This window comes from Periplaneta americana, chromosome 4, assembly GCF_040183065.1.
Source record: "Periplaneta americana isolate PAMFEO1 chromosome 4, P.americana_PAMFEO1_priV1, whole genome shotgun sequence".
In the NCBI taxonomy this organism is placed as follows: Eukaryota; Metazoa; Arthropoda; class Insecta; order Blattodea; family Blattidae; genus Periplaneta; species Periplaneta americana.
In genome coordinates this window covers 207213341-207225840 of record NC_091120.1, presented here as the reverse complement: position 1 = coordinate 207225840, position 12500 = coordinate 207213341, and the positions used below count along the sequence as shown (strand labels likewise).

The 12500-nt window shown below is 42.3% G+C and overlaps 1 protein-coding gene across 1 annotated transcript in view; it reads left to right on the top strand.

The window, feature by feature from the left end:
* LOC138698747 (uncharacterized) overlaps window positions 1–12500 on the top strand; it is a 72006-nt gene that overhangs the window by 49653 nt on the left and 9853 nt on the right. Inside the window, exons 3-5 of the mRNA XM_069824975.1 lie at window positions 9052–10171; window positions 10239–10404; window positions 11768–12500. The exon at window positions 11768–12500 is cut by the window's right edge and continues 9853 nt beyond it. Coding sequence (XP_069681076.1) covers window positions 9053–10171; window positions 10239–10404; window positions 11768–12261 — 1779 coding nt within the window. The 5' untranslated portion in view covers window position 9052 and the 3' untranslated portion in view covers window positions 12262–12500. The remainder of the gene's footprint in view (window positions 1–9051; window positions 10172–10238; window positions 10405–11767) is intronic.

The following is a 12500-nucleotide window of genomic DNA, read 5'->3' as shown; positions in this document are numbered from 1 at the left end:
ACTAAACCATACCGGATTCCAGTTCCGATGCCGGATCGAATCCCCTCAGTTTCTTCTACCGCTCAGTTTTTCTCTGTTCTATCCGTCCTTTAACACACGATAACGCAGGATTCCTGCACTGAAACATCACATGTACTTCATAATATGATATGCGTAAGTAATCACTTAGTGATTCAAGACGGAGCTCATTCCGTCGGATCCCGGCCACTTAGTCACTCGTAATGAGTGCACCTCTGTACATAGTGTGTTGGACATTGTGCCACTGTCATGCCACTTACTGCATGAGAATTGGCCACCTAAGGGAAAACTGAGAGATAGATCTTAAACTGAGGGAATTCGATCCGGCACCAGAGCTGGAATCCGGTGTGGCATAGTGGATAAAGCGTCAGCCCGTAAAGTTGAAAACCCGGGTTCGAGTCCCGGTGCCGGAGAGAAATTTTCTCTGTTCTATCCATCCTTTAACATATGATAACGCAGAATTCCTGTAGGCCTACTTCGGTGCATCATAATAATTTATCTGTAGTGTTTACGACCATAATGCGGTTACGTGACGCCTAAGACGAAACACGATTCCTATATCAAAGATCGATTGTTAGTAGCCTATCTCTGTGCACCCTGAGGAGCGGTCCACACTATATCTACTCGCCCTCTTTTTTATAGTCACAGTCACTAGGATCGCTCTGCTTTTGTTACATCGCCCATATCTAGTTTGATGACGTCACGAATCGAGGATCAAAACCTTGCCCGGCCGCGTCTTGAGGATTGGGCGGCGCAGCCACGCCTCGCCTTGTTACCAGGCAACCCTCCTAGCGAGTGAGTGCGCCGAGCAATTCCATCTTCAGAGACCATTATTATTATTACTATTATTATTATTATTATTATTACTATCATTATTATTATGTTATTATTACTACTATTATTATTATTATTACTACTATTATTATTACTATTATTATTATTATTATTATTATTATTATTATTACTACTATTATTATGTTATTATAACTACTATTATTATTATTACTATCATTATTATTATTATTATTATTATTATTATTATTGTTATTACTATTATTATTATTATGTTATTATAACTACTATTGTTATTACTGTTATCATTATTATTATTATTATTATTATTATTATTATTATTATGATATGTCATTAGGAAAGTTCAGGATAACAGACAGGGTTTGGAATTGAACGGGTTACATCAGCTTCTTGTCTATGCGGATGACGTGAATATGTTAGGAGAAAATACACAAACGATTAGGGAAAACACGGAAATTTTACTTGAAGCAAGTAAAGCGATCGGTTTGGAAGTAAATCCCGAAAAGACAAAGTATATGATTATGTCTCGTGATCAGAATATTGTACGAAATGGAAATATAAAAATTGGAGATTTATCCTTCGAAGAGGTGAAAAAATTCAAATATCTTGGAGCAATAGTAAGAAATATAAATGACACTCGGGAGGAAATTAAGCGCAGAATAAATATGGGAAATGCGTGTTATTATTCGGTTGAGAAGCTTTTGTCATCTAGTCTGCTGTCAAAAAATCTGAAAGTTAGAATTTATACAACAGTTATATTACCGGTTGTTCTTTATGGTTGTGAAACTTGGACTCTTACTCTGAGAGAGGGACAGATTTTAAGGGTGTTTGAGAATAAGGTTCTTAGGAAAATATTTGGGGCTAAGAGGGATGAAGTTACAGGAGAATGGAGAAAGTTACACAAACGGAGAGCTGCACGCATTGTATTCTTCACCTGACATAATTAGGAACATTAAATCCAGACGTTTGAGATGGGCAGGGCATGTAGCACGTATGGGCGAATCCAGAAATGCATATACTTAGAGTGTTAGTTGGGAGACCGGAGGGAAAAAGATCTTTGGGGAGGCCGAGACGTAGATGGGAGGATAATATTAAAATGGATTTGAGGGAGGTGGGATATGATGATAGAGACTGGATTAACTTGCACAGGATAGGGACCGCTGGCGGACTTATGTGAGGGCGGCAATGAACCTTCTGTTCCTTAAAAACCATTTGTAAGTAAGTATTATTATACGGAGTGTTTGCTGGAAGACCTGGGGGAAAAAGACTTTTGAGGAGGCCGTGACGTAGATGGGAGGGTAATATTAAAATGGATTTGAGGGAGGTGGAATATGATCCTAGAGATTGGATTAACCTTGCACAGGATAGGGACCAATGACGGGCAATGAATCTTCTCATTGTCTAGAAGCCATTTGCGAAGTCATATGAAGGAAATAGGGGCTTAAACATGTGTAACGCTGCCGCTTACTGTTTTTTATAATATCTATATTTTTAAATTATTTTCCTATCATTTACAAATCTGAGTAAACAACGAACGCTACCATTTTGTATCTCACAACAGATGCTCGAAATGACGCCCTCGAACATTCATTATTTACATTTATTATTATTTATATGTAGGCAATCTATCACGTTTTGTTTGTTCATATATCGTCCACCATGTGGTTCTATCCATCGTATTCACATTGTCACATTACAAAACTTGACATGAGTCAATGACAGACTTTTTCATTCCATTCCAAGAGGTAATAATTAAGAAGTGTAAATAATAAATCAGATATATATGCAGAGCATCCTTTGCGCCTACGCCTTTCTTAGCAAATGTGCCAGTTCGCATTGTAGACCAATTTAATATAAATTATTGGTCTGACCCAATATTTTGGGTTTGCCTTGCGACGCAGAATAGTTCATAATAAGATTTAAAATGAAAAATTATATAAGCAAGTTTCAAACAAAAGAATTAAGACACAAGAAAAAATAGAACCCAGTACAATTTAAACTGAGTGTACACCATACAGTTTTGATTAAAATTCATAAAATGAAATTTAGGTTGGATGCAGCAATCCCAAACATAGCAAATTTATTCTCTGGGTACACAAGAAGCATCAAAATATGTTGGTGTAGCAGCTGAAATAATAATTAATAACCGTGGAAGACAACCAGCGTGTAGAGTTCGCCGATAGAAACACAAATAATCCCTCCAACTTCATTCTGAATGCGTGCGGCATTGTTCGAGTAAACAATAGACAGCAAGCAGACATGGCGGAATAATTTCGTTGAGCTTCAGCCTGGTTTATAAAAATCAGTTACACCACGATGCTTACAAAGTCACAAGAACCTTACTTAATATTGAAACTGAGTCGTAGAACTACATAGAGAAGACTGATAATCTGAACACAGAAAACAAAAATAATGGCATTTTAGATACAAAGCCAACTCATAATAATTAACATATCAATAGAACGAACCAAGTCACTCGGTTACAACCTTCCGTTTGTTGAAGAAACAGAAGAAGATATGAAGCTTAAAATTTCTAAATTCATTAAGATCCTAGACGTAATAAATAAAGTTTTCCAACCTTCTCAACCTTTACTTTTTAACTTTGCCCTAGAGTATGTCATTAGGAAAGTCCAGGATAACAGAGAGGGTTTGGAATTGAACGGGTTACATCAGCTGCTTGTCTATGCGGATGACGTGAATATGTTAGCAGAAAATCGACAAACGATTAGGGAAAACACGGGAATTTTACTGGAAGCAAGTAAAGAGATATGTTTGGAAGTAAATCCCAAAAAGACAAAGTATATGATTATGTCTCGTGACGAGAACATTGTACGAAATGGAAATATAAAAATTGGAAATTTATCTTTTGAAGAGGTGGAGAAGTTCAAATATCTTGGAGCAACAGTAACAAATATAAATGATACTCGGGAGGAAATTAAACACAGAATAAATATGGAAAATGCGTGTTATTATTCGGTTGAGAAGCTTTTATCATCCAGTCTGCTGTCAAAAAGTCTGAAAGTTAGAATTTATAAAACAGTTATATTACCGGTTGTTCTGTATGGTTATGAAACTTGGATTCTCACTTCGAGAGAGGAACAGAGATTAAGGGTGTTTGAGAATAAGGTGCTTAGGAAAATATTTGGGGCTAAGAGAGATGAAGTTACAGGAGAATGGAGAAAGTTACACAACACAGAACTGCAAACATTGTATTCTTCATCTGATGTAATTAGGATCATTAAATCCAGACGTTTGAGATGGGCAGGGCATGTAGCACGTATGGGCGAATCCAGAAATGCATATAGACTGTTAGTTGGGAGGCCGGAGGGAAAAAGACCTTTGGGGAGGCCGAGACGTAGATGGAAAGATAATATTAAAATGGATTTGAGGGAGGTGGGATATGATGGTAGAGACTGGATTAATCTTGCTCAGGATAGGGACTGGTGGCGGGCTTATGTGAGGGCGGCAATGAACCTCCGGGTTCCTTAAAAGCCAGTAAGTAAGTAAGTAGCCTTCTCAAGTGCAAGACACACCAGACTGCGGCTCTACAACACTCCTGCACAATCAGTTCTTACAAACGGCAGAGAGGCGTGGACCATCGGGAGGGCAGATACAGGGCAGGAAATGAGGGTCCTGGCCATTCCCTGCTTGACCACAGAAGGAATGAGGACTTACTCAGAGAATTAAAAATGGATTCAATTATTCGACATATAAATCAATGTATACTGAACTATAAAGAACATTTTTTTACAATTCATGTTGGAAATGTTCAGCCAAGCCTCGTGTTAATAACAAATATCAAAATATGATTAATTATTATTCAGTCAATATGGCTTAAGCATTGCATTACATATGAGAAAAAAATATTGATGTGTTACATCCTATTTTATCTTGATACAAACGTTTTCGCCCCTGATGGGGCATCTTCAGGTACAAATATAAGTATCATCTAAAATCAATTACAATACAAGCTTACATTTGAAACTGCCTTCACTAGAATAAAGTATGACATAGTGACTATATTATCTATACCAACATTAATTGTCCTGAATAATAATTAATCATATTTTGATATTTGTTATTAGAAAGAACATGTTACTGGAATGCCCTATACTCGTTTACCAAAACGAATTTTATCATACGTTGCAAGAGGGTGCAGTAACTTAAGAAGATCTAAAATGCGATGGCTAGAGACCTGACAGACCACTAGGTGATGGTGATGGTGATAGTGATGATGATGATGATGATGACGATGATGATAATGATGATCTGAATTAAGCCTACATCTGCTAGCACAACATCACGGCTCACGGCATTATAAGGAAAGAATGAAATTATGAATTAACATCTGAACATCAGGTACGACAAAATATTAAACAAATGCGCATCAGGTGTGACAACATTGTAGTAGATAGTTGGCTTTCATTGGTTAAAACTCAATGAATTATTTCACTCCATTGGTGCTCTGGTACTTGGGTGAAATATCGCTGTGAATAAATTATAATTCATGGTCGTGGATGTTCAGGACTACAGAGGGCTGGACTGCGTACAATAATGTTTACGTCCCGTGTTAATTTTCATTTGTTTAATTTACGTAAACAATGATGAACAATGAGACCAACACAAACAAATTATCTTCATACATATTCCACGCTATATTCACATTGGTTTGGAGTGATTTATTAAATAATAATAATAATAATAATAATAATAATAATAATAATAATAATAATAACATATTCAAGACTAATTCTTGTAATCTACTCTAAGTGGATGCTCCTGAACCAAATGGTCGTATTTTAATTATTTGGGTACAATAACAAAAACATGTTAAAGGACGTATCTTTGCATCAAAATACGTGCTCCATGGATCAACACAATCGGATTTAAATTATTTACATACAATTTACACTAAAATATGTTGAAGGAATTATCGTTGAAAAAAAACGTAGGCCTATTCTTCCTGAACCAAATGGTCATATTTCAATTATTTAATTAATTCACAGTTTCATCTGGTATTTTATCAGGTTGCTATGACTGAGATGCCTAATGTTAGTTATTGTTATCTACAACAGTAGACCGAGTGTAGAAGGACTCGCGTTCAGAAGGGTGCAGGTCGGGATTGGGATGCCCACAAGGCACAAGTCGTGCTAAAGATGTTGCTTTGCTAATTACCCAGTATGGGATGTTGTGTACTATATGGATTGTATATAACATTCACAGTAATCACATCGTGTCCCCAGAAAGATGTGTTATAGGCTAATTTTGAGATTATTTTCAATTATTTAAGTACTTTTTCCTTCCGTATGTGGTATGGGAGGATATGGAAATTTCGGCAAAAATATTATTATATTGTATTATATTATATTATATTATATTATATTATATTATATTATATTATATTATATTGGTTATTTATTACAATCACTCTTAACTTATATTTGGTAAGTATGTTGACAGCCATAAGGTCATAGCTGCAGTGACCAATGTTGCGAGGTTGTTTTCTTTTTAATTGGTTATTTAGCGTCGACGGTATTGATGATAGCGAGATGGGGCCGAGGATTTGCCATAGATTACCTGACATTCGCTTACGGTTGGGGAAAACCTCGGAAAAAACCGAGCCAGGTAATCAGCTCTAGCGGGAATCGAACCCCCGCGCCCGAGTGCAACTCAGAATGGGTAGACAAGCGCCTTAGCCGACTGAGCTACTCCTATGACTTTGTAAGGTTAAGATTCATTATCTTACTGTATGGGGACCGTATCCATTAGTTCGTTTAGTCTTAAGAGCGACATTAAACATGACAAGGAACTGGCGCGTTGGCTCTGAGCTACCGGACTACTTGCCGGAAGTGGGGAGAGGCAGGTCCGTGCCGTAAGCTTGGGTTCGAATCCAGACTCCTCTCACTTCTTGTGCTCACTCTCAGTTCCTTGTCCTACTCTCTATCACTCTGGTTCTTCTTTCTTCCTCATCAACAATATTCTCAGTTCTGTCTCTCTTTCCTCTTCGTATTGAATGTTCTCACCGAGTGCTTTTGTATTTCTTTGCACCCCATTTTTATTCCCTTCCCCGTCATTCTTGTTCACACTCGTTTTGTCTGCCTCGTTGGCGGTCCTCTTTAAAACTCGGTATTGATGTTCTTTAGGAAGGCGTGCACCCCGCATGTGTCGAGTGAGCCGGTCCATCTTGGATACAGCTCCGTCCGTGTTTATCTGTCGGTCCTTGTGATATCCAACAGCTTTCAGTTCCTCCATAATTTCATATGGAGGAAGTAATGATGATGATGATGATGATAATGATAATAATAATAATAATAATAATAATAATAATAATAATTATAATAATAATAGACACTCGTACGGCCTTTGTATGGCCAGTGCTGCAACGAGAGCAGGTAGCTATTACATAGCTTTGATAGACTATTGTAGAATATGAAATGGCAGTGTAGAGTATCGCACTTTTCTTAGCAGCATTAGTAGAACACAATACAACCGTAGATAGGTTCTGCTACTTCCATATACAACAAGCGATGTTATCTATCAGTGCTATTAAAATGACTATATAGCCTAATGAGCAGATCCTGTGGTCTAGCGGCAGCATTCTGAGATCCGTCCTAGGCATGGAAGTTTGTCCTTAATGAGACGATTTAAAACTTCACTAGATTCCTAGAATGCGATGTTTCTGGACTCGTAAAGTTTCCGAGGTTACCTGATTGATTGTACAGGGTGTAAAAAATATATGTTACAACGCTCTGTGGTAGGTAGATGGGTATCATGCGATCATATTTTATTAATAAACTCATGTCCAGAAGCTTTCTTTACGTGCTAGCGTCTCTGAAATATGAAGGAAGGCGTAGGCAGTAAGGATCACAAAAGCTAGTAAAGAAATAAAAAAGATAATTGAAAAGTAAACAACATTTCAATCAACTACAGAAGATGCTCCAAATGGCTGCCACCAACTTCCATACATTTTGTGCATCGCCGGTTATGTCATGTCGAACTCTTGGAAAGATTGCCGGCATATCTCGGATGACGCCAGCTGCTACCTGAATTCCTACCACAAGATCTTGTGTCTCCACGGGAGTCTCGTACACCAGGGTTTTCATGTACCCCCAGAAAAAGAAATCCAATAGTGTCAGGTCAGGTGAGCGAGAGGGCCAGGCTATTGGGCCTCCATGTCCAACTCATCTGTTGCCAAAGGTGTCCAAATCGAAGTCCGAGAAACAGACTGGTGCCTGATCCAAATCGAAGTCCGAGAAACAGTCTGGTGCCTGATCCAATCGAAGTCCGAGAAACAGTCTGGCGCCTGATCCAATCGAAGTCCGAGAAACAGTCTGGTGCCTGATCCAAATCGAAGTCCGAGAAACAGTCTGGTGCCTGATCCAAATCGAAGTCCGAGAAACAGTCTGGTGCCTGATCCAATCGAAGTCCGAGAAACAGTCTGGTTCCGGATCCACATACCTCATGATCGAAGTGTCCTGGAACGCCATAAAGTTCGACAAGACATAACCAGGTGATGCACAAAATGTATGGAAGTTGGTGGCAGCCATTTAGAGCACCTTCTGTGGTTGATTGAAATGTTGTTTACTTTTCAATTATCTTTTTTATTTCTTTACTAGCTTTTGTGATCTGTACTGCCTACGCCCTCCTCCACATTTCAGAGACGCTAGAAAGTAAACAAAGCGTTTCTGGACATAGGTTTACTAAAAAAATATGATCTATCTAGCAACGACCTTTGCAACGTATATTTTTTACACCCTGTACATTAAGAGTTTCTATAGGAGACAGCACATTAGATCCTTATTAGAAATAGATTTTCCTGGTATACGATGTTTCTCGAACTCATCAAATCCAAAAGCGAGTGCCTCTGTGAGCAGGAGCACCTCAGAGTGCGTCCAAGGTCTGGGGTATGCGGACTCTACGAATCACAAACCACAAACAAGCAGTGGCCACCCGTCCGTACGAAAAAGAATCTTTTAAGTGCACCATGTGTCAAACCAATGGGTTCGAATACACCACAAAACTTAAAAATATCGGTGATTGTTTAAGAGAAGCAAACAAATTCTCCCCACTTATTTGGAACGTCTGGCTGAATAGCAAACGTCAACCAGCCTAGAGCTTATTTTAGTATTCTGCGAGGGAATTTAGTTGGATGCTAATCTTTAATTTAAAAAGAAACATTTCGGTTTCTGCGCATGCATTCAAGTCTCCTTCTGTTCGCAGCATGCTGCACCGCACCGCCTCCTCGCGCAGGCGCCGGGCATCCCGCAGTGCTGCAAGCAGCGCCGCCAGCTCTCCTCAGAGAGGAACTCCTCAGGCTCGCGGCAGCGCGGGCCCCACAGTGCGAACTCGGCGCGCGAGTGTGGCTGTAGGCGCGTCCGACAGTCGGGACAGCCCGGAGGACGGCGCCCGGAGTCCGCGCGGAAGCATCGCGGGAGACATAAGTTCCAGGAACGACTTTGTCCCGGAGCCGACGCGGACCAGTCCAAGGAACAGTCTCGTACCGGAACCAACCCGGGTCAGTCCCCGGAACAGTCTAGTGCAGGATCAGAACCGGAACCCTCGCAACAGTCTTCTTCCGGATTCCGGCCGCAGCCCTAGGAATAGTTTGGTCCCTGACTGTAACCGGAGTCCGAGAGCTAACCTGGTACCGGATTCCAGTCGCAGCGCCAGGAATAGTCTGGCTCCGGACTTCAACCGCAGCCCTAGAAACAGTCTGGTGCCAGATCCAAATCGAAGTCCGAGAAACAGTTTGGTGCCTGATCCAAACCGCAGCCCTAGAAACAGTCTGGTGCCAGATCCAAATCGAAGTCCGAGAAACAGTTTGGTGCCTGATCCAAACCGCAGCCCTAGAAACAGTCTGGTGCCTGATCCAAATCGAAGTCCGAGGAACAGTCTGGTGCCTGATCCAAACCGCAGCCCTAGAAACAGTTTGGTGCCAGATCCAAATCGAAGTCCGAGAAACAGTCTGGTGCCTGATCCAAACCGCAGCCCTAGAAACAGTCTGGTGCCAGATCCAAATCGAAGCCCGAGGAACAGTCTGGTGCCAGATCCAAACCGAAGTCCGAGGAACAGTCTGGTGCCTGATCCAAACCGCAGCCCTAGAAACAGCCTGGTTCCGGATCCAAGCCGCAGCCCCAGCCGCAGTCCGCGGGGCAGCCTAGTCCCGGAGGCAGGGCGCGGGATCGTGGAGGCGGCTTTCGAGCGGGGCGCGGGCTTCATGGAGCCCTCGCCCTCCCCGTACCGCATGTCCGTGTCGGCCAGAGGAGCCCAGATCAACCTGGGCTACAGCGGCGGCTGGTCGGACATGGGATCTCGCAGGGCCAGCAGCAACGTGAGCCAGGTATGCCCTTCACAGCGACGTGCTGTCATTGTGCCTTGAGCAGAATCAGCAGCGGCTGGTGTTGCAGGTGTCGGCGGACGACCGGCGCCACCTGTGCGAGCGAACCAAGCTGAGCTCCGACGTGGGGCTGACGGCGTACGGGTCCGTAGTGTACCAGCTCAAGGACGCCAACATGGAGGCGTCGGGGACCTGCGACTTCGTGTGCCGAGCCCTGCGCATCGTCTACAAAACAAGTGAGTCGCGCAAAAATCGCTATTCGAGCATTGAAACCATGATGACAAAGTTATATGCAGGGTCGTTCATAAGTACCTGATCACTAGAAAACTGTACCGCTAGGGATGATCCTCGGACATAAAAATATTTCGTGGTGCCGTAGAGCGTAGTATGCAAGTGATGTTAGTTGGTATCCTGGGCATCAGGTCTGGAAAGTCAGCATTAGAGATCATATCTTTGACACTGTTCTGTCGTGTCACCCTCCAATGCACTCTGATGATCGTGGCAGTGGCGGCACATGTTTCATTGCTTTGTACATTGCATATTCTATCTAATATCGCTGTGCATTATGATTATAATGAGTAGGCGTTTAACACTGCTACAAAGAAGAAGGGTCGATGCCTGATTTGAGATCGGGGACACTGCAATCAAATTCATCCAGTTACTTGTCCAAGACTCTGTACATAGTAAAAGTTGAAATGCATTTGTTGTTGTTTAGTCAACTGTCCGAAGACAGATCTGAACATCACAAGTGATGCCAACATGGTACCACATACGAGGCAACTAGGCCAACAGATAATTGGGTAGAGTGGCCAATTCCTTTCCCCCGGAGAGCATTTATTTATACATAATAGATACAATACGGCCATTCGTGTTGTAAAAGAGACAGAATATAGTAGTAATAATATTAATAATAATCATATTATTATTATTATTATTATCATTATCATCATCATCCTTCATGCATTAGGAAATTGATTCCTGTAGCAGCTACTGAAATTGGTCCATCCATCTTTTGGATGGTCTTCCAATATTTCTTCTTCCCCGAGGTTTATATTTCCAAAACTTATATGGTATCCTGTCGTCCTGCATCCTTGAAATGTGAGACATCCATATATTTCTATATTCTTCTATTTTGGTGTTTAATTCATATATCTCAAGTTCTTCTCTTATTCTTCATTTCTTTTATGTTCTATTTTCCTGTAACCTGCTACGCTTCTCAAAAATTTCATCTCGTTTGTTTGTAACCTAGAGGCATCTTTCTTTTTCATAACCCATGTTTCGCTTCCATATAGTAAACTGGGCACTGACATCACCTAATAAAATTTTAACAAAGTATTATTATTATTATTATTATTATTATTATTATTACTATTGTCATTATAATGAAAAAGTGGAAGACAAAAGATATAACTATGGACAGTTCAAAATCTTGAAAAAAAAAATTAAATCCAAGTTCATATCAGAATTTCAATAAATAACCCAAATAATAAATATGAACACGCACAGTGAAACAACAGAACACCAACCCTACTGTACATTGCAACACTAATGTTTCCTGCCCAGTCCCCACACTGCACCAGATGTCTCGACCTGTTGCAGTGGTGGTGACGGTGGTGCTGGTGTGCCTGACGTCGCTGCCGCTGCTCATGCTCATCATGGGGGCGCAGTTCCTGCGCGACTGCCCCGTGGAGCCCCGCCTGCCCGTGTACATGGTGGTGGGCGGCGCGCTGGGCTCGCTCAAGATGCTGTGGCTGCTGTGGCGCCAGGTGCGCTCGCGGCGCTACGAGCGCCTGGACCTGGGCGCGCCGCTGGACGACGGCACGCTGACGCCCTCGGCCGGCACGCGCCTGCTGTCCGCCGCGCTGTCGCTGTTCCTCGCCGCCTGGTTCGCGCTCGGCAACTACTGGATCCTGCACATCGCCTGGCCCGAGTTCGCGCCCACGCTGTTCGAGCCCAACCGCTGGTGCCACGAGACGCTGTACGTGTTCGCGCTGGTGCACCTGGGCGTGGTGTACGCCGTGCTGGCGGCGCTGCTGGTGCTGGCGCTGGTGCTGGGCTGCTGCCAGCTGCTGGCGTGCCCCCTCTACAAGTAGGAGCGGGCGCAGGGCCCCCGGCTGGTCGTCCAGGACACGGCCGTGTGACCCCACAACGAACGCCTCTTCCTGCCGTCTTTCGCAACACCAAGATTCTAAACCGAATTTGTTTTTGAACGAGCTCAACGATGGGCCCTTAGGGAACGGACTCCACGGACCAATGAGGGATACATTAGATAGTCTAGTGCGAGTAGGTCCGGCCCTGCGGCGTCGAGGGAACCCGCGTGCACGCTGACCGG